This window comes from Diabrotica undecimpunctata, chromosome 1, assembly GCF_040954645.1.
Source record: "Diabrotica undecimpunctata isolate CICGRU chromosome 1, icDiaUnde3, whole genome shotgun sequence".
NCBI classification, from domain to species: Eukaryota; Metazoa; Arthropoda; class Insecta; order Coleoptera; family Chrysomelidae; genus Diabrotica; species Diabrotica undecimpunctata.
Genome location: NC_092803.1, coordinates 107159175 through 107186991, shown reverse-complemented (window position 1 = coordinate 107186991; position 27817 = coordinate 107159175). Strand labels below are relative to the sequence as shown.

Genomic DNA, 27817 nt, shown 5'->3' with positions numbered 1-27817 from the left:
AGTAGGGTTTTTACGAAATATGTCTTTTAATTAATTATATTGACATTTCAGGGAAACCCGGATTGTCTCAAAGGTATAACGTTTCTACGAACGGGTGTACTGGATTCCATAGATGGTGAGGAATTTCAAAATTTGGTTGTAGAACATGGAGGAAGAGTTGTACATGCTGTGTCTAGTAAGTACAATGTGTATGTTTACTCGACATCTATTTTTAAATATATTGCAAATCTTATAAATTTTAATTTGATACTAGCTCACTTTTACAACTTAGAGATACTGATTGTTTCAGTGAATAGCAATGCACATTGAACAGATCGATGGCTTAAAGCACACTTATTGTATGTCCGTGAATTTATTTTTTGAGTAAATCGATTTTAACTGTTTAAGCTCTTGTAGCACTGTGTTACATTCAACTTTAAAGTTTGTATAATTTTTTTATGATACGTCATTAAATGGACATTGAAATTGGTAATAAAAATAAATACCTTACCTCATAAAAAAAAATTAAAGAATACTTTTAAAAAAGCATGGACATACAATAATTGGCAATAAAAATATGGACATACAATAAGTGTACATCATTATTTTGATTTAATTATTGAACGTTTTATGTAAATAAAAATAAAGAAATAGGAGAATATAAATGTATTTATTCATGTTAACACAATAAAGAACGTGAACAGTCTATTTCACTGTCAGAATCACATTCTATTGGAACTCTGTCTTGCAAATTGACTTTGGTCGGTAGGGAATCAATCGCGCCTTGTAGTCTTTGATATTGGCAGTTGCTTGGAGTATTTTTTTTTTCAATGAGACTTCTTCCTAGGTAGGTGATTTTCTTGTACTCCTGCGTGTGGCTGACACATCCAAATAGTAGAAATCTTCATAATACAAGTTATATTTATCCTGTATGGTGAAAGGCTTCCTTTTTTCAAAACGAGGCCACTTAACAGTTTCATTATTCACGTTCAACTTTGTGTTCATAATCATAAGAGTTGTCAGAGCTTGAAAGTCAAACATGTCCTCATAGCTTAGAACATTTGTTTTGTATGGCTCTGGTTTGATTCTCGCCATTTCAATAAGGAGAGCCCATTCCCGTGTAGAATAAACTGATTGTGTTTTCTAGCCCTCTCGATAGTGGCATGAATTGAAGCTGCTTCTAAATATGAGTACCCACTTTCCATGAATTTTAAATCAATCGTATCTATATGTTGTATTGTATTTACCGCATATAACATGGCTGCTGCCATATGTTTGTTGCGATTCACTGAGCCGCAAGTATCGGAAAATGTGCTTTGTCACATGTAGGAAAAAGTTTAAAAATCTCACAGTGAATCGCAACAAACATATGGCAGCAGCCATGTTATATGCGGTAAATACAATACAACATATAGATACGATTGATTTAAAATTCATGGAAAGTACTAGGAAGTTTTGAAATGTACTTCAACAAACGGGATGCAATTTCAGACGATCCTTTTCCTCCATTTGTTTCGTCCCAATTGTAACAATGTCCGTCGCTATTACAATAATCAAATATTGTAAAGTTGTAGACAGAAAGTTTGCGTCTGTAGTAGATTTGAGCATCACCAGCATAGGGCACAGATAAAACTGCCTGCAAGTCAAACGAAATAGTTCAAAATGTTACACCTTTGTAATCTATTGACCGTTTTTATCTTCAGCCTTCATCTTAAGAGAATCAGTTTCTCTCTTTTTATGAGCTTGATGGTCATTTTCTAAGGGGAACTTGTCATTGCAGAGAGAACACTGATCTTTTTTTGGTTTATACAAAATCAGTGGAGGTTCGGAGCTATTGAAAAGAGATCTTTATACATTTATAGTACACTTGGGTATATTATTCTCCTGGCAAAATTTTTCATAAAGTCTGTACACAATGGAGACATTTAAATCGCACGATAAGTAAAGCTTCTATGAGTCTTTTCTACAATAGTGACTTTCCATACGAGGAAAGGAATCGATGTGTTCCTTAGCTTTAGCAATTATATTTGCATCTGTAGTATTAGGAGCCTTACGGCCTTTTCTTTAATCTGTACCTACATACGCTCCTGAATCGCCACGTCCAGCCAGTGCCAGATCTGTAACTTTAAAACTTATGCTCAAAGTCTTACAGAAAAACTTAAGACATACTCTTTGATTTTCGTTATTTTTGTCTGGTAGGTAATAATACTTTGAATACTTTTTACGTCCTTCTTGGCGTTTCTTGGAGTTTTCTTGACGTGGACGTGCTCGTAAGATTAAATTCGTTATTACAACTGCACAAATGAATGATTTTTGTCTACATGGATCTTTCAACTGCCAATAATCTTTGAATATTATTTCTCTTTGCAGTTGACATATTTTTTTGGGACCATTTAAAACGGCATTTAGAGCAGTCAACATTTTCAACTTTTTTTTCAGGCATTATTTTTCCAGAGCGGTTTACATACGTCTTACCTGACACACGTTTTTCCTTTCTCACATTTCTGGTCCAAGTGGAGGGGTCTGCAATCCTCTTTCATTTTCTTGTTAAACCTAGATTAATTTTTTCAGTTGGAGAATGTTGAAGATCAGTAAATGAATTGGATGGAATTACTCGAGTAATCATTATTCGAGTCTGTAGTCAAAACACTTCCACAGTTTTCATCAGGTGCCACTGTATTGTTGGACAGTTCTGGATTAAAATTCTCTAGAACAACTTCTCCTATATTACTATTTTCATCACTAGCTTTGAAAAATTTGGTACGTATGATTCAGCAGAATCAGAAAAATCACTATGTTTGATTGGGTCATCTATCATTCCCCTGGTCGGTTTGAAGGAGTCATAGATTTCACTTTCTTTGGCAGTAGAATGTAAATTATGCGATGAGGTAGATGGAATCACGTCATTTTTTGATTCTGTAGTACAAATACTCTCACCTAGTCTAGCAGATGTGATGACGTCATCGTTACTGTATATTACTGGATTTAAAGTCTGGTAGATAGCATTTTCCACATTTATATTTTCTTCATTAGGTATATTAGGTATATTAATTTAAAAGTTTTGGTTGATTTTTAACACTGTGTTCATTGCTGGACATACGCCTCTCTTATCCTCCCTGCTACCTGCCCTCCTGCTCCCGGTTCATGTAATACATTATTAATAATACAAACCATAATTATTATCAAACATAATATCAATTATCAATTCATGAGGTCACAAGACCTCATGAAAAGAACATGCAATGTTCACTTAACATAAATTTGAAGTAGCTATGCTGTTTTTATAGTTTAGAACTTAATATTTTACAAAAAAGTGACTGTGTATGTTTTTTCCCTGACGTTTTTATATTATATTAATTAATAACTATAAATTAACAAGGACTAACTCGTCTCTAATCTAACATTACACTGATAACCCCTGCGATAAGAAGTTTGAATTATAATTAGGTACGTAAATTTATAAACATAGTTACTTACAATTTTGATGGAGTTGTATAGTTGTCAACTCACTAGGTGCTTCATTTTCACTGAAATATTCGTTACTCAGTGCTAACTGCAACAGTTTATAACTTCTAGGTTGTTTTTCCATTAGCGTTGTCGATAAAACATAAACAATAAATTCACCTGACACCAAAAAAGAAAACTTAAACAACTATAACCTCAAAAACGCACACCACACAAGCTGCTAATGTTCCAGCTGACTTGTTGATAGTGACATATCATTTTGTGCAAAATTATTGTATTATTATTGTTGACATACAATATTCAGCCCTTTCTCTTTTGATTGCTAAGAGCACTTACATACATTATATTGTATGTATGGACATGCAACAATTGTTCCCTTCATAATACATTTTTGAGCCTAATTCACAGTTTTGAAATGTCATTTATACCACACCAAACGCTTTAGGACATGCAATGTCTGCTCAGGATGATAGATTGTTAGGAGGTCATCAGGATACAGTGCATAACTCAATAATAGAAAAAAATGGACATACAATAAGTGTGTCTTAAGCCATCGAGATGATAAATCTCTTTTCATCTTTAGTCACTTTTATAATGATTCATTGATATATTAGGCAATTTTTTTTATATATTGATTGAAATATTAGCCCATTATACTCTGGGAAAAGATCTAATTTTTATATTATTTGACCATATTTCTTTTTCCTGTTATATTCTATTATTACACAACTTTATTTTTGTTTATCGACTTATACTTTCAACCCAACTGTGCATAGTATTTGTATCAGTTTTTATTTAATTCGCGGATCTCATGACAGGCATGCTTTCATGTAAATTTTTGCAATATGTCCTCCCTTCTGAAATGTCAATTTGGTCACCTTTGCCATTGGAAATTGGTTGCCACAATGCGCCAATTGATAAACATTTACAAGTTAACTTAATCTCTTAATTTATATATTTTTCTTGAAAACAATTTCCGGATTGAAAATCCAAATCTCAAAACAAACGTAAAATGTAGTTCTCATTACAATCATTGTGACTTAATACCATATAAATACAATACTTAAACCTGGGAAGTAACAAATTCACGGAATTGCAAAGGTACGTACAGAGACATCACCATAGAATTCATTTCTATTAAAATAATTTAATTTTTCCTAGAAATGTGGATTTGCTTAACAGTTCATGGCGTTAGATTTCGTTTTTCACACTGACTCACCCTCTTCAATTGTTTGTTGAACTATAGGCACAACTGGTTCTATTCTGTTCTTGACTAGAAAGATAGATAGGGGTTTATGTTGTTAATTAAATTTTCGAACCGATGGCTTTAGAAATGGGAGTTCTATTTTCGAAAGGTATATTCCTCTGGTATACTATATTTTATATTTGTGCTCTACAATTTGTATTGCTTTTCTATCTTAAATAATTCAGATAAATTACTCTTTTTGAGCTTTAATGATTCGGTCTTTTATTTATTTTTTATTTTTACGTGGTTGATTATTTTATTCACAAATATCTAAGATCTATCTTATGAGATTTAATGAATTTTTATGTTCATTTATTTTATAATTAGTTTTTCCTACGCATACAACTTTATTCACCGTCAGCTCCTAAATATTTTTACGTCTTTTGCAGTTTTGTAAATTTTTAATTTTATAGTGCATATTCTTTGATTTTATTAAATTTGTTTTTTTTAATGTTAAAATGAATTCAATGTATATTATTTTTCAGAAAAGGTAAATTATCTGGTAGTTGGGGAGGAACCTGGCCCCGCAAAGTTAGACAAAGCTAGAGGTTATAAAATACCCGAAATAAATGAAGATCAATTTCTGGATTTGATTTTAAAAAAATCAGGCATGAAACCAAAGTACTATCACAAAGATTCATCGGATTCTGGAGTTTTTGACGAAGATGTTGATAATGAGAAGAAAAGTAAAAAACAAAAAGAAGAACATGAAAAAAACAAAGTGTCAAGAAATGAAGAAAAACATGATAACAAAGAAAAACGAAGTGAAAGTTCACTAAAGGATAAAATGAAAAAGAGTCCTATGAAGGTAACTTTACTATTTGTTTTTAGAATATAATTGTATTGCTAAAATGTAAAATGATTCTTATATCCCAAGCGAGCTATGTTAAAAATGGCTTTATCATTTTATTGCAAAATATAATTTAAAACATGAAAACATGTATTATAAGGGGTACAATTTTATTACTAGGATAAATAATTAAATTATAAACAGTGCGTTTAACTACTGATTGTTAATTCTCAAAATCAATATCAATCTTATTTACAAATTAAATTTTAAGTAGGGTGATGTGGGGTATCTGTGGACGGAATATAAAAAGTTTTATTTTGAATTTACTTATTAAGTTAGTTGGGTTTCAAACCACTTTCTTTTCGTTTGTAGATATGTATTAGTAATCTGTTAGTATGTTGAGAGGAGAGAGGATGAGAGGAGTATTGACATTCTTCTTTCACATGTAAGGGTCCACAGTTACCCGTTGATTTAGGAAAACTGTGGACCCTCACGGGGAGACTGTGGTCTGCTTGGTAAACTTCACTTTGTAGTTATTATAATGAAAGGTGTAACTGTGGTTTAAAATAAAAACAACATTAAAAATGAAAATTTTTATTAAAAATCATGAAACAAACAGCTAAGCAATATTTTTGAATCTCCTTAAATCCTCACAACGGGGGATTTAACTAACGACGTTTTCATCTTTTGATTTTAGGTCGTTCAGTATTCCTAGAGAGGCTCGTTTACCTCACGAAATTTGAAGGTATTTCCCACGCATCGTTTCAAACATTTGATTATCACGACTCTTTTCACTGCATTAATTTGACATATTAGTCCAATCGAATGAGTAATTGCTCGTTTGTTTATTCGTACCACGATGTATTTTCCTGGTATTATATTATCATCAGTTGGTTCTTGAACTTGAGGTTCGGCACCTTTTTCCATATTGTCATTTGGAGCTTCATATGAGTCATCACTCTCTGCATAAACGACTTCTTCGGAATTTTCATCATCACTACTTAATTTTGATTGTTTATTGAATGTATTCTTCGAAGCTTTTGTCTTAGTTTTTGATAACTGTAGGTCTTCTAAATAGATTTTAGTTGTGGTCACCTCAGCAACATCTATTCTTTTCCTCTTCCTTCGTTCTAGCTTTGGAGAAGGTTTTACTATTGCTAGTAGAACGTTGCTAGAATGCAATTCTGACTTTCTGTAGTAGAGCTGTAAGAGGTTGTACACGGGATCGTAGTTTGCTTACCCGTAGAACTTTGCTTGTCAGTAATAGTATTAGGAATGTTTTTCTCTTCATAATATCGTTTTAACTTTTCGGGATCAAACTTTTCTTTGTTAATGGAATCTCCATTTAGAGGAAAAATATCTGTTTTTCTAAAGCCATTCACCACAACAGGTTCTCAAATACTGTGCCAAGTTGTTCTCAAAAGGTTGGAAAATTCGCATTTTGTTAGCTGTTTTCCTAAATTGTTGCGCTGCCAATCTGTTAACAAAGCATCCCATGAAGACTTGAGTCCCTTGAAGACAGACACATCCAAAGGCTGCAATATTGCAGAAGTATATGGCGGTATTAATAATAGTCACATTCCGCCATAGACAACGCAATTAGTTTGGGTGAAATGTGCGTTAAATGACCATCATAAATCAAAAGGCAGGCCTTTCAACGCATATTTTCAAAAAAACATTTTTGAACCATAGAAAAACTTCTTGTTCAGTCATCCAACCATTTTCAGATACGTAGTAAGATGTCTCAGAATACTCATTTGTACCAAACATATTGTCCCATAACCTTTTGTCCTTGTGGAGGATCATAGGTGGCAATATGGATCCGTTGGCATTAGCACATGCCAAAACTGTTGTTGTTTTCCGTCCTGAGCCTCCAGTTTTCTTTTGTGTTATTTCTCCGATTCCAGTTACAACCTTAGTACGGCTGGAGTCATAATTAAAAGCCGTTTCATTTTCATTCCATACCATAGCACGGTATTGTTGAAGTTGTAAATTATTCATAATAGTTTCCAGTTGATCAAAGACATCGTAAACAACAAATGGGTCACTTTATTGTCTTATACGTGATGCTTCAATTATCTCTTAGGTTTCCTAATAAAATGTCGGTTTGGTTTTGAAAAATTCAGAAACCAATCTTCTCCAGGCTTCCCCTCTCGAAAGGGCGTTTGCAGATTATTTTGATGAACATATAACCTTACAGTTTTGAGTATTTCTTTGCGAGATAGTCCAAACCCCTACTTACTCATTGTTTTTATCCGAGAAGCCAAAATGTCTTCATCTTCTTTAGAAAGGGCAGTTCTACCACCTCCAGTCACATCTGTAATAGAATTTCATTGTTTTAAAAAGTAAAATCTAGTAGGTACCTAATTTTGTTATTACCTTGTGCAGGTTCTACCGCCGGTCTACCTTTCCGCCCATTCACTTTTAATCCAAGTGTCGATTTTGGTACGCCATGCTCCATTGTAGCCTTCTTTAGTGAAGATTTTCCCGATTTCACATCTCTTATAGCCAGTTCTAATGCTTCTATTGAATACCTACTTTCGTCACCACGATTGATAGTCTTTTTAATATATTTTCTTGGCATTTTTGCACCCAAAGAATAAATTATAAACAAACTCACCTAGAAACTTTTGGAACCACAGTTCCCCCGGTATCGCCGTCCGCAGTTGCGTCATGTCAGGGTAACTCTGGACCCCTTCTTAATTACCAGACAATTTTTCTCATACTCCGGTTACTCAGAGCTAGATGGCGCCTTGCTAGATGGACAGAAGTTTACTTTCAGAACCATTTATTGAAAATTAGCACTGCTTCTGTACCGAACCAAGTTTTTCAAATTTAACTCAACTACTACGCAATTTACTTAGATCAAAATCTGACGGTCAGAGTTTTAGTTGCTAACTGAATTTTTTTTTGGTAGCTGATGTCTTAAGAATTTGTCACTAGTTACTAGCAGAGAGATTAAACAAGTATATACTGTAAACTTTATATCTTGTTAATAAAAAAAAAACATTAATGGGTGCCACAGTTACCCAATTTCACTTACTAAAGTCTAATCCCCTTTACTAATTAATGTTTATTAGTCCAGGGCTGTTTTGAGGTGGATTTGAGAGGTGAAGGTCGGCATAACGTATGTTGTTTATGTGTTATGTATGTATATAGTAGAGGAGATAAAATATAGCTCTGACATACACCTTTTGTTTTTTGCATTTGTTTAGTTGACAATGTGTTGTTGATCCGTAGCTTTGTCGATTGAATAAAGTATATATTTTGAACATTCTGAAGATCTTTTGTATTGTTACGTTTTTCTGTGGATTCCGAGATTAAGTGAAGCAAACGTGGGTTTAACTAACTTTATTTGAGCTTCAAAAACAAACTCACTAAATTACAAATACCATAAATCCTAATTACACTAATAATTAACGTCTACAATTCTCACGGTTATCGCTTACAAAAACACTTTGCTACAACTACTGAAAAATAAAAAGCCATTGCAGCGGTTTATTATATGATAAGAACATCTGTTCTAGAAATAGCCAGCGGAAGGACGAAGGCCGAACCCGTGCCATAACACGAAATTCCAGAAACATACCGCGACGAAAACATCGATAGAACAGTCAGTGGAATATTCGCGATGAAAAGATTATTCTAGCTAAAGCAGAGGACCGCACTCAAGGTTAACACAAAAGTATTAAGTCCGATCTGTTTGAGCGTAGGTCATAATATTTGTGAAAAAATAAACATATTAATTAAATTAATGAATAATTTAAACAAGTATGGAAGTAACGATTGTCCAACAATATTCAAACGAAATATCCACCTCTATTTTGCTGGTGAAATTGCTACTCGACGTCGTCGGAAACTAATGCAGACTCTTATAGATTTACTATTTTGGTATTTAAGTTTTGTATTTTGAATCGATTTGTTGGTAATGTTTTTGTCGTTTTGATGGTTAAAGAACAATTTATGTTTGTGCTGTTAATATTGACCTAATAGTATTAATTATCTGTTGTGCGTTTTAAATATATTTCAGTATTTATTTGTATTTGTATAACGACTTTAAACTGTATAAGTGATTACTGTTGTTGAAAACAAAAATGTCGTCCACTGCTTTTGCTGATTAATTAGATAGATAGATGATTAGATGATAAAACGAAGTACAAGAAGTCCTCTTAGCGCTGAAGTGAAAGAAATAATTTTAAATATGAAACAATAAAAAAAGTGGTTGAAGATATTGTAAAAAAAGTGGTGAGTAAAGTTAGAGTTTGTGATCGAAGTGTATTTACGGTGATTAAGGAATATAAAACTAATCATAAGTTCGCTGGACCAAAAGTATGTCTGACTCGGAAAAAAAAGATTGGTAAAATAGATGATTTTGATAAAAATGCAATTAGAAGACAGGTTCATAATTTTTTATGAGAAGCGAAATACCCACCGTGGATAGTGTTTTAAAATAGGCGAACCATGACCCTGATTTGCCAAATTTTACAAAAACCACATTTTATAGGATATTATAAAAACTTCATTTTCAATATCAAAGCAGGGGAAAAACGCTCTTTTATTAGACTGAGACGAAATTGTGGTGTGGCGACAAGAATATCTTCAACAGATAAGAACTTATAGAGAAGAGAAGCGCAAAATTTATTATCTGGTTGAGACATGATTGAACGCTAGGCATACAAAATCTAACATATGGGTAGACACTATAGTCAAATCATCTAAGCAAGATTTTTTGGATGGATTAACAAAGGGATTAAAAAATCCTTCAGATAATTTATTATATTTTACATATTTAAAATCTCAAAACTTCAAACACCTTAAATTTTTAGATAAAGTTAAAAGACTTATTTGTCACATTGGCAGCGGGAATGAGTTTGATTCAAATGTCCTCTGGGCGTTTGAGTCGAATAAGTCTTGTGAAAGATACAGGTCAATCTTTTGAAAAATTGTTTTCCAATCTCTTATCAATGCCGTGGGCCTACTAGGTCTGGAGAGCTAAATTATATAATGCCAATATTAGAAGACAAATCTACCATTGTTCTTGACAACGCACCGTACCATTCTCGTAAAACAGAGAAAATACCAACAAGTGCATCTAAAAAAAGCAATATCCAGAATTGGCTCCGTTCCGAAAATCTAAAATTTGATGAACATATGCTTCTTTCAATCGTAAAACAACATAAAAAATTTTGTGATAAATTAGTAATTAATGAAATAGCAACAACTCAGAATAAACTGGTACCTAATGGGACTTCCTCCATATCATTGTGAGTTAAACCCCATAGAATTCATCTGGGCAAATATTAAAAATGATATTGCAGGAAAAAACACCACATTAAAATTTTCAGATTTTCAAAATCTACTTGATAATTCAATTTCATCAATTAACCAGAAACATGGAAGAACTGCATTTTACATGTTCAAGAAAAAGTATAAAAGGAAATGTGGCGGCGGACAATATAATTGAAACACATGTTGAATCATTTGTTATAAACGTTGATGATAGTGACATGTTATCCAGTTCATTAGAATAATTTTTAAAAGTAGTACAGATCTCGATCTCTGCCATATATTTACGCAGAAGTCAAACGAATTAGGAATCACTTATTTTTTTTTATTTAAAAAAACTAACCGTTTTGTTAGTCCTGTTAGAGGGATAATCCTAAATCCAGTCCTGTTAGAGGCCTGCAGCTGCTAATGTTTGAGTCTCCTGCATAGCTTATTGAATTTTGGTTTAGGTGTATAATTTCTGGGGTCTTTAACGATCTTTAAAAATCTGAATTGTTTAAAGGATTGCTGGTGTGTAAAAATTATAAAAGTAAGGATGCGTTCATTACGGAGACCATGGCATGGTATCGTCGCCTAGAGCATAGCACTGACAGTGAACGCTCGCATTTAAAATAATGCACTTATTTTACGTGGCGATGATAATATAATACCATCCTATGGTCCGATCGAGGATCGGCGCTTCGTTATGAACGCACACTAAGAGTGAAATGTATATCCACATCCGTATAAATTGAAGTAAAATTGTTAGTCATATTTGAGTTATGAGTTAAGTTTTATTTATCGTGATGTATATTATTATCTTTATTGGTTGCTTTTCATGTATTTAAAAGTTTATATATGCTACTCTCATTACTGTCAATTTTTTCATTTTGATTTTAGAATAATGAAAAGCAGCCAAACGGCAACTCATCAAAAGCTGATACTAAGGAAGAAAAAATTGTTACTTCCAAATTTTGGGACACAAAAAAGACCAGCGCAGAAACTAAACAATCAACAGATCCCTTAAAGGCGTCCAACTTCTACTCTAATAAAGAGAAAAAACCTGAAAAACAGCCAGCACCTGAGAATGTAGAGTCACCTATACCAGTTTCTGATTTATCAATGGCTTGGACTGAAAAGTATAAACCAACTGATGTCAAAAGCGTTATTGGTCAACAGGGTGATAGTAGTAATTTAAGCAAGCTGAAAAAGTGGTTATCAAATTGGTACAGAAATCAGTTACCTCAAGTTAGAAAAAAAATACCTAGACCTTCGCCTTGGGCCAAAAATGATGATGGAGCTTATTACAAGGCAGCTTTGCTGAGTGGTCCACCAGGTGTAGGTAAGATTCTCCCAGATTTGTTATATAGTTTCAGTTTTAATTTATTATTTATTTAGTTCATTGGCTTTGGACGCTTTGAGCTTAAAACTTATAACCCCAAATAAAATAATACAAACTACCTAATTCTAAAAACAAAATATTTTTTATAAATTATTACAGTATTTTTACACAAAAAAAAAATGTTTAAAAGTATTTTATTTTAGTTTTTCTATAACGTTTCTATTGCTTGTGCTAATATATCCCTATTATATTTCAATACAAAAAATTCTATAATAATAAACAGTATTATCGGTCATTTAATGCGAAGATTTTATCATATATGTTTACGTATATATGGTATAAATTTATAGAAGCAACGAGTCATCACAAATCAAATTTAAAACTCCTAAAACGGCAGCTATACGTAAACGAGTGATCAGTAACCAAATAGACTACAGAAAGTTACTAATAGCAATAAAAAAAATCAAAGCGCAGATTAGACTATTTTGGTAGGAAATATAAGACTCCGGCTAAAAAAGATTATAAAACTGAAAATGCAAATAGTTGTTAATGATAGAGAAAACTAGCAACAGAAAATAAAATAGTAGTGGGGCAATCTGGAAGGAATATGTCAGAGGAAGGAAGGAGGGAGGCGGAGGCAAATTTAAACAGTTGTCAAGAAAAACTACATATCACCTTGTTGATTTGGTCAGTGCTGTTTAGGACCTCTTTGATATACCGAATAAGAATTATTTGAAGATTAAAGAATAGAACATCATACAACGATTGCCATAACAGGTCCATCAGTAACGGAAAATAAATTTACATGGGCAATACAAAGCGAATTAAAGCACTGTGTGATCTCTTTAACAGAATTTATGACACTCCGTTATTACGAACTTCTTTGCTTTAAGTAGTCTTTTGTTACAATATCAAAGAAATAACGTGTCATGGGAGCGATTACGGAATAATAAGTGTGATGAATAACGTTCTCAAGATTTTCTTGAGACTAATACATAGTAAAATATACAGAATATTAGAAGAAATTGATCTTTCGATTTGTTTCAATAAAAAACGGATCAACAACATGATACTCCTAATAATTGCAGTCGAAACGTTCAATTTTATAGAATACAGCGTCCGCACAAAATTTCTAAATGGTATTTTTGACCTTTTTTGCGAATTTGCGCTTTTACGTACTGTAAAATGTGTTTTAATAATTTCATAAGCATGTTTTAGTAGGAAATTTCACTGCCATTCATTTTACTGTATTTTTTGACTTAGATATAATACTTTTCGAGAAATGCAGGAAGGTTAAAAAGGAGAGGTCTGCAACTTAGATTTTTCTTTCTAAATCTTTTTCGAACGAAAAATCTAAATCTATTTTTAACAGGTCCTCACTGGACACTTTTATTCTTTTATTACCCGATTCATTTGATTTATGTTTTTTGTGTCACTATCATCGTTATCATCATTGGCTCTACAACTCAAAGTGGATCTTTTCCTGCTCTAGGATCAGCTACCATTCCTTCCTATTCTTTGACTTGGTTTTCCAATTTTGTTCTCTGTAACACTCGTAACTCGTCTTCTATCTAGTCCTTAAATCATGCTCTGGGCCTACCTCTTCTCCTCACTCTATCCGGTCTTTGGCTATAAATGTTTTTCGACGGCTCCATCTCGTTCATTTTCTCTAAATGGCCTAACCACTACAGCCTGTTTATTTTGATAGACCTACCAATATTAGGTTCACTATAAAGACAGTAAAGCTCAAAATTACAGCGCCTATGCCATAATCCGTTTTCCCGCATGTCTTTATAATTATGTCTGACGATGACAGGCTTTATAAGAGTTCTGTAAATCAATATTTTCATTCTTTTTGTGACATGTTTGATATTAAAAGTTTCTTTTTAATTCATAATATGCTCTATTTGCTAGATATATACGTCTGTTAATTTCTGTAGTTATTGTATACTTTTGTTGATTTGTGAGCCTAAATATATGGACTCTCTTACACCTTCGAAAGTATATGTTCCAGCTGTTAGATCTTCGGGTTTTGTTACTTGCTTATTATTGGTTACCTTCATATACTTAGTTTTACTAGTATTAACGTGTAGCCTTATGCTTTTTGCTACTTACAATGCCGTGAACGATTGGACAAGGCCCGCCTTTCTTCTTGCTATGATATCGATGTCATCCGCATACGCTAGTATTCGTACACTCCTTATGGTTCCTCTTGTTGTTATTCCACTTTATAAGAGTTTATTTAGTGTGGCATAAGGTCGTTTCGTATTTATTAATTTACATAGGTATTCTATTCCTGATTTGTGATAAACAATTTGTTCCACACATTTACATTATTATATTTGCAGGAAAGACGACAACCGCAACATTAGTATCTAAAGAACTAGGTTTCGACGTCGTTGAATTTAACGCATCAGATACCAGAAGCAAAAAGCTGTTACATGAAGAAGTAGCTCAGTTATTAAGTACAACAACAATTGCAGGGTTTGCTGCTGGTAAGTATTTTTTTTTGGAAAATTCGTATTGTGCTTGTACGTGTATAATACAAATAGAGGGGATAATCATAAATCTATTTAAGGGAATGCAATTAGATCAATATTTAAAAGCTGTATAATAATGGAAAACCCTTATACGAGGGTTGTCTTTGTAGTTTTGCATATAGCCATCAAGGCAAAAAATATGTAGACCTAAAGTACTTTATTGCTTTTCAAAATATGTCCCATAAAGATCGATACACTTTTGCATACGTTCAAACCAATTGGAAAAACAGTTATTCCAGTCTTCAGTTGACACCTGCAAACTCTCTGTTTTAAAGACATCGATGGCTTTTTGAATCGCTGCCATATACCTAATGACTCCAGGATAAATTGAAATATTAATATTTCAATATATGAAAGGCCCTATATGTTTTAAATTAACATTTGCTACCTAAAAAATTAGAAGGTAAATATGTGTATGATGCTGAGTTATTTATTATTGAAGACTGAGGGGAAAACTGTTTTCTGTGTGGAGTTATAAAATATAGATTCATATTAAAAAAAGTTGTAATTTAGTGTGGATGTATGTATTAGTTAATATATGGATCGGTAAGATGTTACTATAATGTATCTTCTGAATATTAGTTAAATTGTTTAATTAAACTTGAAATGGATTCTGAAAAAAATTGAGAATATTGGTAACAGTACAAGAATTACATTGTATGGGGGAATATAGTTATCAGATGTGGATATACTTATTGAAAATTAAATGATTGGGGGGCGCATTGGCCATAAAGAACAAAAGTAGGCTGAGAGAAGTAATAAAGAGGGGGGAATTGAAGAATGTGAGTTTGACATATATAATTTTACTCTTGGCGTTACTTGACTTGCTTGCAGTTATTGGCAGTTGCCTTCGATAAAAAAGATAATAAGAAATTATTCTTTTACTAGGATCAAAAAATTATTTAATATCATCAATTCGGCCTCTTAGATTGTTGATACGCTTCTCAAAAATTGAAAAAAGTTCTTTTGCTTTTAACCACTATCTTGATTTCTCGACTGTAGTTGATTTTATAAAATAAGGGTCAACAAAGCTCATGATTGTATTAAATAAACACTGTCAAACATGGCACTAATTTCTTAGTAAATGTCCACCAGAGTAGGTCTTTGGTAACTCTGTCATATGTCATCTCAAGATTAAGAAATATCATGTGCAAGTCTTTCACGTTCACTCTAATTTTTTCATTAGCTGTCTTATAATACAAATTGCTGTTGTGTAGGAAAATAATTAGAGGAGCCGACCTCACATGGGGAAAGGCAAAGAGAATGATGATGAATGTTCTAGAAATAAAAGGATATCAAAATAAAATAATACACACATCGGAGTCAAAGTTGGCATATATTTTTTACCTAAATTACACAATTACGTTTATAATAAAACTGTAATGGCCAGCTTAATTCTAATATACGTATATCGTCCGCTTACTACCAATACCCACTTGTCATTTTAATAGACATGAAACCCTCCAAATTTGAAATTAAGACCAATCAGAGCAAACGTAGGTTGCTGGCTTTACTGTAGTCTCTGTTAAAGAAAACAAGAATTCTCGAATGCTAATGTTTTACCCAAAATTGAAACTTTATTTAAAGAAACACTTTTATCAATCTTGTCTTCGATTTCTTCAAACACGTTCTTGAACGTATTATGGTGTTCAAATATGAAGTTTGTCGTGCGAATATCATAGTTTCATCGAACAACAGACTATTCTGATAATTTTATGCGAGTATACCAAATTATTTTAGACAATTTATGTGAGGGTAAAATCGGTAAGATAGTTTCGAAACAAATTTAACATCTTTATCATCGTCTGGCCATGCCTTGCAATTTTTAGAAGGCTCCAGATTAAAGCAGAAATCTGAATTTGTTTCGAAACTATCTTACCGATTTTTCTATCAGATGTCGCTATTGCGTCCATAACGAAGCCATGTTATTGTTGCTTCCTTATAAGACAAAGATTATTTTTCACGGTAAGAACGGCTATGAATAACTATTCTGATGAGACTTATTAAGTCGAAATACGTATCAATAGATACATAGACGCTTTGAACGTGAAATCAAATCTTTTTTGTCTTTTTCATTTTATGTGAGGGTGTTTATAAAAGTTCTTATATTGTAATGGTATTATTACCTCACCACAACAGTACAATAGAGCTTAGGCAAAATGTTGCTAGTTTTCGTTCTACAGGGTGATTCATTAATATTTTTTTATATTATTTTTAGGGATATATTGAAAACTATTTAACCGATTTAAGTGAAATTTTATGAAAATGATATTAGTTTTTCCATTGACACTAGGTGGCGCCACCTACTATAACATTGGTTGATTAATGTGGCCATAATTTTTTTGTCCGCCCTGTGTAAACATTCTAGGAAAAAAAAACCTGAAATAAAATTCAATTCTACACAAAAAAGGTATTCTTGTTTCAAATCAAAGAAGTACACCGTTTTCGAAATAAACGTATTTTTTAGAGACGTGCATAAAATGAAAAAAATTTACAAAAACTTTGTAAATTCAAACATTATTCAAAAGATCTTAAATACCAGTGAATATTAAATGTATTAGTAGTAGATAATTTTTACAAAATGCATATGATTGAAACAATTATTTTTATTAAACCTTTTACACGATAACAAATTTAAAAAAAATCAGAAATTAAATTAAACAATGAAGTGAATATAAAACAATTGACAAAATGAATAATTCAAAACGAAACGAAAAAATTACAATAAGTGTTCAAAATGTTTACCAAAAAAATCCTGTGGTAAAAGATTCTGTACTGGAGTAAAACGATACGGATACAGATTTTCTGTCCGTATTATTCTTGACACCGTAGATTTGCTTATACCAGTGGCCGCAGAAACATGCCTTGTAATGGTTTCTGGAGACAAACCTTATACTTATTCCTATAAAGATATACATATTCCTATTCAAGATCACTGTCTTGAATTAGTTTATCATGCCTTTTCTACAACGACAGCCCTTTCTTGTAAATGATATCGAAAAAGGTAACGACCAGCTATTCATTAATGTGTGTAAAGATTCTAGATAGTAACTAGTACTCCCATCTCTAATGAATTGTTGACATATTTTTGCGCCTTTGGTTATGTGTGTCATTGGATCACCTGCAGAGAAATTTAAATTACATTCTATATTTAAGTTTTGTTTTAACTTCAATAGGTAAAACAAAGACTGATAAGAAGCGAGTTCTTCTTATGGATGAAGTTGATGGTATGGCAGGAAATGAAGATAGGGGAGGTATTCAGGAACTAATAAATCTCATAAAAACAACCAGTGTACCGATTATATGTATGTGTAACGACAGAAATCACCAAAAGATGAGATCATTGGTTAATTATTGTTTTGACTTACGATTTAGTAAGCCCAGATTGGAGCAAATTCGGGTAAGTATACTTAATATACACTGCGCGCCAAAATTAATGTATAATTATAAAATTATAATTTCAGTTGTAATGAAACAAATTTTGTTTTGTTCTTTTGTTCTTTAAGGTTTCTTTTAGAACATCTGAAATAAAAAACTTTTCTTTTTTTACGAAAAATGTATTGCAATAAAACTACCTAACATCATAAATAAATGACGAAATTGAAAATTTTTCAAAAAATTAAAAAGTTCAAGAAAATTAAACTAGTAGCGAGTATTGCCAATAAAACTACTTAACATCATAAATAAATGACGAAATTGAAAATTTTTCAAAAAATTGAAAATTTGCAGAAAATAAACTTATAGCGAGTATTGACTCCTCTGGCATTTTTTACTGCTTGACAACGATCTCTTATACTGATAATTACCGTTCTTATTTCATCTTGATCAATTTGATCCCAAATTTCAACTAATCGGAAACAGTTGATCTAATGTGTTTGGTTCGTTAGGTAGTTGTCATAGTCGTCTCCCTACGAAGTCCCAAACATGTTCTATTGGGTTGACGTCGGGACTTCTCGCAGGCCAAACCATGACAGGAATCCCAATCTCCTGACGATATTGCTGCAAAATTCTTGCAATATGTCGCCTGGCATTATCTTGCGTAAGCATGAAATATAACCAATAAATTCTTCTAAAATGTCTGTAATGTACCTGTGTAATGTAATGTAATGTAATAATGTAATGTAATGATGTAATGTACAAATTCCTCGGCAGAATGTAGTAGCATCTGGTTACCCATATTAAAAGAGGAAGTTATTAAAAAGAAAATACCCGTAGTAGTAAGTCGGTAACATATAGAGGATATATCATATATGTTTTTTAAATAACATATAAAATCAGAATTTGGTGTTTATTGAAAGTAAATTAAATGCATGACCAAATACTTACCTTGTCGGGATTGTATTATGAGGTTTTTTCCTGGGTTTTCCCTCATAATTTACTATGGAATCACTAACAGGAGATTTTTACTGTCATCATGGCATGTGTTTGTCTTTTTAAAGACAAATTACATGCTATGATTTTTTTCTGACGGATATTCTCAAGTTAAAGATGATTTCATGTAATCGAATGAACTATCTTATAAGTAAAGTCGTCCCAGGAGCGCAACTCAACAATATTGGCAATATCGTTTTAAAGTCGTCTACTTTAAAATGTATAATGTATGTCTGAATTGTTAACATACACGAGTCAGATAAAATTAAATTATTAGAAGAATTTTTCACCAAGTAACAAAAAAAACAAAATTTGTTTAATTTACTAATGTTTGTATTTTGAGAACGATTTCCGAAGTGGAAATTGAAACGTCAATAAACGTACTTTAACCTTTAATTGTGGCTTATTCCCATTTATATAGTAATTACTTTAACATGCCACAAGAAAATAGCTTCAGAACAATAATAATTGATAACTATTTTTAAATTATGGGAAATAAATTTACCGTGTTAAACTCATATAACAAAAGATTTCACTTTGATGTGTTAAAATATTTATTTACAATCGATTTGTATGAATCACTATTAGCGGATTTACTATTTTGACTTTCAGAACTAACAGTAAAATAAATCACCGTTTGAATCGTCATTTTGAAAATTCATAGTAATTTGATCTATTGCTGTATACACTACTCCAACAAATTAACGCAATTAACCAAATTGTATTCATTTTTGTATGGAATATACCATGTATTTGGAATGTTTTTATCAGGTTACTTGTATTGTTTTTTTTTGTTTCAACTGGTTTCTAAGGAACACAAAACAAAGGTGCTGTAAATTTGTTAATGTCGATAAGAGGTTAGTGTCATTTTTCAGTCGTTGTGTGAACTATTGCTGTTTGGTGGTAACATTTTGCTATTGTGTTTAACCAAAATGCAACGCGAATCGACAAATTTGACTAATGAGGAGTGTACTCAAATAGTGGTTTTGCACGAAGAAGGTTGGAGTTACAGACATTTGGGGGAACGGTTCAGCGTACACCATACATCGGTCTCACGAATGATGGAGCGGTACAGAGAGACCGGTAGTCACTCTAGGCGTCCAGGACAAGGTCGACATCGTGTAACAACGTCTGTTCAAGACCGTTTTGTACGACTTCGCACGCTAAGACAACGATTTGTAACTACCAGAAGCTTACAATCCCAACTTGAAGATGTTCATAATGTTCGAATCAGCTGTAAAACTGTTCGCCAACGTCTCAAGGACGGTAATTTGGTAAATCGTATTGTTACGATAAATATGAGTCATATTTAACCTGTAAACATTTTGTTATTCTCACTTTTGTTCTAGTATATTCTCCGACCCGCTAGAAACCGGTCTGGCGTTCCCTTTCATTTGAGAAGGGTCAACACAGATCAACATCCGTGCGCTTCGAGAGATTTCACTTCTAACGGCTGTTTGATATATATAGAGAAATTTTAATTGTTGAAGGCAGTCTGAAAATATAATCGAGTCGAGTTTTGAAATATTACGCGCGTATTGTCGGGATAAATAAATTGTAATAAATGTCGTAAATAAATTATATAATTATACTGTGAAATAAATTAGTATGATATTGTACAAATAAAGACTTTAATAAACTAAGTGTTAGAATATTTTATAATAAATAAAGTTAATAAATTAAACAAATAAACTCAGTTCAGTATACCTGCCAGAAGGCCAGCCTTGACCGTAGCTCATCGCAGAGCGCGTTTAGAATTTGCACGAAATCATATCCATTGGTAGGAGACTGATTGGAATAGAGTTCTGTTTACAGATGAGAGCAGATTCTGTCTTTACAATTGTGATAGGCGTATTCGCGTGTACCGACGTCAGAACGAACGGTATGCACAGTGTAATATGCGAGGAACGACGTTACTCCGTGGAGGGTCGGTTATGGTCTTGGGTGGCGTTTCTTTAACGGGTCGTACATACTTGGTGGTGTTGAATAACGGTACCATCAACGTTCACCGATATATCGTTGACGTTCTTCAAGACCACGTTGTGCCATTTGCTCCTTATATTGGCGAAAGTTTTGTTCTAATGCTCGATAATGCACGATCGCATGTTGCAAATATAGTGCAAATTTATCTAGAGGAAGTTGGAATCGACGTTATGGAATGGCCAGCGAATAATGCCGATCTCAATCATATAGAGAATGTTTGGGACTTGCTTGGTAGACGTCTACGGAATTTTCCTAATCAACCAAACACTCTGCAGGAACTGGAACAACGTCTTGTCCAAATTTGGAATGAACTGGATCAGAATACTTTAAGACCGTTTATTTTAAGTGTGAATCGTCGATGCCAAGATGTCATTCGTAGCAGGGGTGGAAATACGTCTTATTAAGCAAAAAAAATTGAACAATTTCTATTTTTAGAATTAGAGATTTTGTTGTTAATTGTTTTAAGATTGTGAGTTTTAAGTTTATGAATATTGAAGATGATTAGCGACAACATCACTAAATATGTTTGTTTTACAAAGTAAAGTAATACGAAATAAAATGCTTTTCATTTCAAGATACAAAACATTAATAAATTTAAAAAATTTTGTTTTTTGTTACTTGGTAAACAATTCTTCTAATAATTTAATTTTATCTGACTCATTCATGTTGACAATTGAGACATGTATTATGCATTTTAAAGTATCGTTCTCAAAATACAAACATTAGTAAATTAAACAAATTTTGTTTTTTTGTTACTTGGTGAAAAATTCTTCTAATAATTTAATTTTATCTGACTCGTTTATGTTAACAATTCCGACATACATTGTTTTATATAAAACTTAATGAGGTCGCTGGTTAAATGATATTCGATAAATAATAATAACGAAAAAATGATATAATATAATATAATATAATAATATAATATATATTTATATTATATATAATATAATATAATAAATGATATAATATAATATAATAATAATATAATATAATTGTAAATCAATTAGCGAAAAATAGCAAATATAACGGTCAATAAATTAGGAAATTAACTGGTCTTACTCATTATTGATGAGTAGGTCTGTTTCGTTCGCTGTCTGGGGATGAAGTGTCTTGAGATTGCAGGTCAGAAAAGAATCTTTTGGCCGTTGGGTAGAAGAGGGTACATCAATAAATCACCCTATTGTATTGTGATTTAGAATGCGATAATTTAAGTTAATTGAGACCGTAATACGAAACCGTACACTTGTGTGCATATTTGTGACACAGAATACAAAGGAATCAAATTCTCCGTACTTCAAACATAATACATGAGACAACCAGTTTAGCAATTTTACAGGAAGCAATATATTTTACCAAAGTCGTTAGGATACAGCATTGAATTAGTTTACATTACAGTACCGTAACAGAAAAATATTAAATGTAAAAATAAGAAAGAAATAGTAAGTACATACTTTCCCAAACATACATTATACATTTTAAAGTAGACGACTTTAAAATGATATTGCCAATATTGTTGAGTTGCGCTCCTGGGACGACTTTACTTATAAGATAGTTTATTCTATTACATGAAATCAACTTTAACTTAAGAATATCCGTCAGAAAAATCATAGCATGTGATTCGTCTTTAAAAAGATAACCACATGCGATGATGACAGTAAAATTCTCCTGTTAGTGATTCCATAGTAAATCATAAGGAAAACCCTATAATACTATCCCGAAATGGTAAGTATTTGGTCTTGGTCTTACATATAGTTTACTCTCAATAAACACCAAACTCTGATTTTATATGTATGTTATTTAAAGATTAGACAAAAGAACCAAAATTAATATTTACAGAACACTGATTAGACCCGTAGTAACCTATGGATGTGAAACTTAAGTAATGACGAAAAAAGATGAAGCCCAACTCAGGACATTCGAGAGAAAAATACTGAGGAAAGTATATGGCCCGGTACAAGAGGAAGATGGCACATGGAGAATCAGGAGAAACGACGAGGTTAATGAGTTAAATGAAGGTTATGACATTGTAAGATTTGTGAAAAGTCAAAGACTGTCATGGCTGGGACATGTGCAGAGACAAAACGATGCAAAAACAACAAAGAAAATGTTACAATGGAAGCCCATAGGAAGGCGAAAAAAAGGAAGGCCCAGAACGAGATGGTTGGATGACGTGGAAGACGACCTGAAAACAATGAACATAAGACAATGGAGAAGAAGGGCACAAGAGAGATCTGAATGGAAGGACATAGCCAGACAGGCAAAGACTTATCCAGGGTTATGATGCCAAAAGAAGAAGAAGTTATTTAAAAACAAATGATGTATCCTAGATATGTTATTTGACTTACTAATTTATTTTCCTTTTATTAACTCCCTCTTTTAATATGAGTAACCAGATCCTACTGCATTCTGCCGAGGAATTTGCTACACTATTTAGCATAATTAGAGCCGCTCCTTTGATTTTTCTCTTTTTGCCATCTGTTTCTTTTCAAGACTATACTTGAATCATTCAATTGAACCCTATGTTAATTTCCCCATGAGTATTTACATATTTGAGATCTATAAAATTCTCTATTTTTTATTATTGTAGGATATTGTAATATATCTGGCTTCCATTTATTGAGTCATATTGCCAAGATTTATTCAAGTCCTGGAATTTTGTTAGTCCAGGGCAGGAGAATTATGCCGCGATGATTTTTTACATTTAAGCGCGTCCTCTGTTTTTTTCGGACTAAATTCCTACCTCTAATTATTAATAGCTTAAATAAACTTATTGTTGCAGATTTCTTTGATTGAAAAAAGAAGAATAATAATGAACAATGAGAGTGTATATTCATTAATTTTCATTAAAAACTTTCTATTTGTAATTACTAATCTACAAACGACTATACAATTTCTTTTAAGAATAAATATTTAAACTTTTGTTCTAGTTTTTTATTTGTTAATAAATTGCATGTAAATAATTTTTTGTTTTCAAGTTACAATTAATATTTTCTATGAGCACTTGTGCTTGGTTGTAGAGTAAATTCCAGCCACTTCCAGTCGGTCAAAATTTAAACAAAGTAGTAAAAAAATTATTACTAAATTTGACAGTTGGTACAGTTTTTCAATAAGATGCTATTTTTTTTATTATTTCAACAATTTAGTACGGATCAAGCCAAAAGACAAACACGATTTATTTAATTTTTTTAATGGACACGAGAATAATTTAATAACGTGAACTATAATTTTTGTAAACAACTTTTTTGATATTATATTTTGGATATTTGAAGTATTATACTTTTTTTTGTCAGTTTTTTTTTACTATTTTCTTACGAAGTTATTTTGCCTATACAGAATTTTCGAAGATTATTTATAATACTAGATTTCCATATAACAATTACATTTCCTTTGTTTTTTGAACACAACTATGGGAACATATTGCAAGTCTTAAATTTTTAACTCCATAGTTTAGCAAATACCTTTTTAATTGCTTGCAAGTCCATGCGATCTTCATGTTTAATGGTTTTGAACAACTCTAAACTTTAACTATGTTGGTACAAACAAATTTTAATACAAATTCACAATTTGTTTTTAGGGCGCTATGATGTCTATCTGTTTTAAAGAAGGTCTAAAGTTAACTCCAAACATTTTGTCAGAAATAATATCTGGAACAGGCTGTGATATTCGTCAAACTTTGAACCATCTCACCATGTGGTCGGCGCAGAAAGACAATCTCACTCTCGAGGAAGTTCAAAACAAAGCTAAACAATCTAAAAAAGATACGGTTCTTGGTCCGTGGGAGGTAGTTAGAACAGTTTTTACTGAATCCGAAAAGAAGGATATGAGCGTATCTGATAAGGCTAGATTATTCTTTTACGATTACAGCATGGGACCACTTTTTGTACAAGAAAATTATTTGGGAGTCACACCTAATTGTCCAAAGTAAGTATTTTTTATTTTAATAATAATATTAAATTAATTAGTACTCCTAATGAATGAAAAATATTTTTGGCTTGCGCATAATATTCTAAGTAAATTTTTGCACGTTTCACCAAAATTCTAACTAACATAACTTTGGGAAATATCCTAAAACTGTTATGTACCAACTCGAAAAAATCACAAAAGTAGGTATTACGTAAGAAAATATTTTATATTTTGATATTTTTCATGGCAATTAATGTAAAGACAAATTTACATATCAGTTTAGCATTAAAATAAGATTTTCCTACTATATTGCGAGTAAAGAAATAATTCCTGGTTTCTCTTAATTCCTTACTATTTATACTAATTACTTGTATTTTGTTAGCTGCGGTTTTAAACATTTACTATAAACATTAATTTCTTAGTATTTAATTGTTTTTTAACTTTTATCGAATTCTTTAATTTTATTTTGTCTGTATTAAAATTTTAGGTCTGAAGTTATGAAACGAGTAGCACTAGCTGCAGATTCCATTAGTAGAGGTGACCTAATAGATGCCAAAATCAGGGGATCCAATAATTGGGCCCTTTTAGAAAGTCAAGCAATTTTCGCTTCTGTTTTGCCTGGTCATTATATGTCCGGACATGTTTCCAGCAGGATTAATTTTCCAGGATGGTTAGGAAAGAATTCAGCAGCGAATAAACGTAAGAGGATGCTTAATGAACTACATGTTCATACAAGAATGAGGTAAATTCTAGAGTAGAAGTGAAATCATTGAATACAGTTAAAATTTTACACCAAGAATAATTGATCTATTGATTTTCACAATATTTCATCTAATTTAATTAATATTACTATCACTGAATTAACAGGCCACGAAAAAAAAAGCAGCAATAACTGTAATTAGCAAAATGTATGTTTCTATCAACCTTACTCACGAAGAATTTATTTACTAAGCGATTTTTAGGTCTGTTTGTATTAATGTATAAGTAATTAAGTATTTAGTATTTTTGTATTCATTTAAAGTAAATCGTGTAAAAATTTCAACAAGCCTGCAAATATATTGAGTAAATGTAACGGGTTCAGACTGAGTAAAAATGACTTGAATAACACTACCAATACGTTTAGTGGTGAAAGTGTTCGACATTGACTAAGGAAATATAATTTATAGAATTGTTGCTCGAGGGCCGGCTTTAACTATAGTTTATTGAAAAACAGAGCTAACATATTTTTGCTTTTGTTAGCGAACATCTTAACGGGTTAAATACTGAAAAGGATATTATTAAGAATAAATGGAGGAAGAACTCTCAAAAGTGAGTTGGAAAATTGTGGGTATCACTGAATTTAGAAATAAGGAAAAGAGTCTTATCACACTCCCATAAAGCCATTTATGGTACTACAAAGGAAGAGGAATCGACAGTCGGAGGCGTCGGTTTCTTTATTCACAAAAGAATTGCCAACACAATTGTGTCAATAAACCAAATCTTAACCAGGGTGGTCTACTTAAATATCAAAATAACTGCAAGATATAATCTAAATATCATTCAAGTGTGCGCCCCTACTACAGGACATCCAGACGAAGAAGTCCAAATATTCTACGATTAAATATCCTGTTCAATCAAGAGAAATCCTGACCACTTCTTAATAATAGGTGGTTCCAACTCCAAAATAATCACTAAGGAAGACCCGAAATCTGAAATAATATTCTGAAATTTTGAAAGCGAAGGTAGAAATGATAGAGGCAAACAACTGTTAATTTTACTTTTGTAAACCAATATCTATCAAATGAACAGTTTTAAAAAGAAAAAATACAGAAGATGGACATGGAAAAGCCCTGATGGAAACAAAATCGAATATTTCTTAACAAACAAAAAAGATTTATTTAAAGACGTAGATGTGTTAAACCAGCTATGATCATAGCTTATTCGATATCAGCCGAAAAAGAGTGACTCAAAATGATAAAAAAGAAACAACTAATGAAATGGACAAAACTAACTAATATTCAGGAGTTCGAAAAATTTATTGATAATTTATTAAAATACACAACAAAACACATCAATATATTGAACAAACAAATACGCAACAGGCTCAAACTAAATATTGATTAAACTAAATATTGATTAAACTAACTAAACAAACAAAAAGTTATAATTGTATAATTTCAAAATTTCACCCTGTATTATTTATAATAGATCCTACATGATACAGTTCATTGGGATTAGGTTGTTAGAGAACTTTTAAAAATATAAAAATATACAGGTGTATATACTTTTAAAAAATAAATTGTTAATTTTAAAAAATATTTAAATTTATAAATACAATTTTACTTATTTTTCCTGGAGACAGTTATATGACCACAAAAAACCTCTGTTTTTTTAAGTTGAGATGAAAGCAGAATATTATAACATGTGAAATAAAGTCTAATCTAACAAGTATCTTATCTAATTTAGTACTAGAAAATAATAATAGTATTATCTTAACTTAAAAATATGGCCAAGCAGTGACTTGGAGTAATAGCTCTTTCTAAAATATGTGTCTTGCCGGGACAATTTTTCTTTCAATTTAAGTTCAAACCTATTGAACGTGTACAGGCATTCTAAAATATTAAAAAAAATTAGTATCGTCATCCAACACATAAGATAACATTGTAACAAATACTTTTTCGCATCTTTTTTCCAAGCATCATCAGTTCTCTAGCAACGATTTCTTTTAAATTCGATTTTCTTCATCCAAACAGATAGCCACAAGAGCTAACTTACGGTTATTGAAATGTTCTCAACATTCCGCGCAGAGATGGACTAAGATAGACTAATGTAAAATCGGAAAGGAGTAGGAAGCACGCATGACATGACGTGTGCTCATTCCTTTCCGATACCGTGTAGTATATATCAAAGACGTATTTTAAAAATATTGCGATAAATACCTACAGCGATTTAAA

The 27817-nt window shown here is 31.9% G+C and overlaps 1 protein-coding gene across 1 annotated transcript in view; it reads left to right on the top strand.

The window, feature by feature from the left end:
• Gnf1 (germ line transcription factor 1) overlaps nucleotides 1-27817 on the top strand; it is a 64440-nt gene that overhangs the window by 19566 nt on the left and 17057 nt on the right. The window contains exons 5-11 of the mRNA XM_072546004.1: nucleotides 52-175; nucleotides 5176-5498; nucleotides 11646-12087; nucleotides 14436-14582; nucleotides 17804-18027; nucleotides 24556-24902; nucleotides 25372-25626. Coding sequence (XP_072402105.1) covers nucleotides 52-175; nucleotides 5176-5498; nucleotides 11646-12087; nucleotides 14436-14582; nucleotides 17804-18027; nucleotides 24556-24902; nucleotides 25372-25626 — 1862 coding nt within the window. The remainder of the gene's footprint in view (nucleotides 1-51; nucleotides 176-5175; nucleotides 5499-11645; nucleotides 12088-14435; nucleotides 14583-17803; nucleotides 18028-24555; nucleotides 24903-25371; nucleotides 25627-27817) is intronic.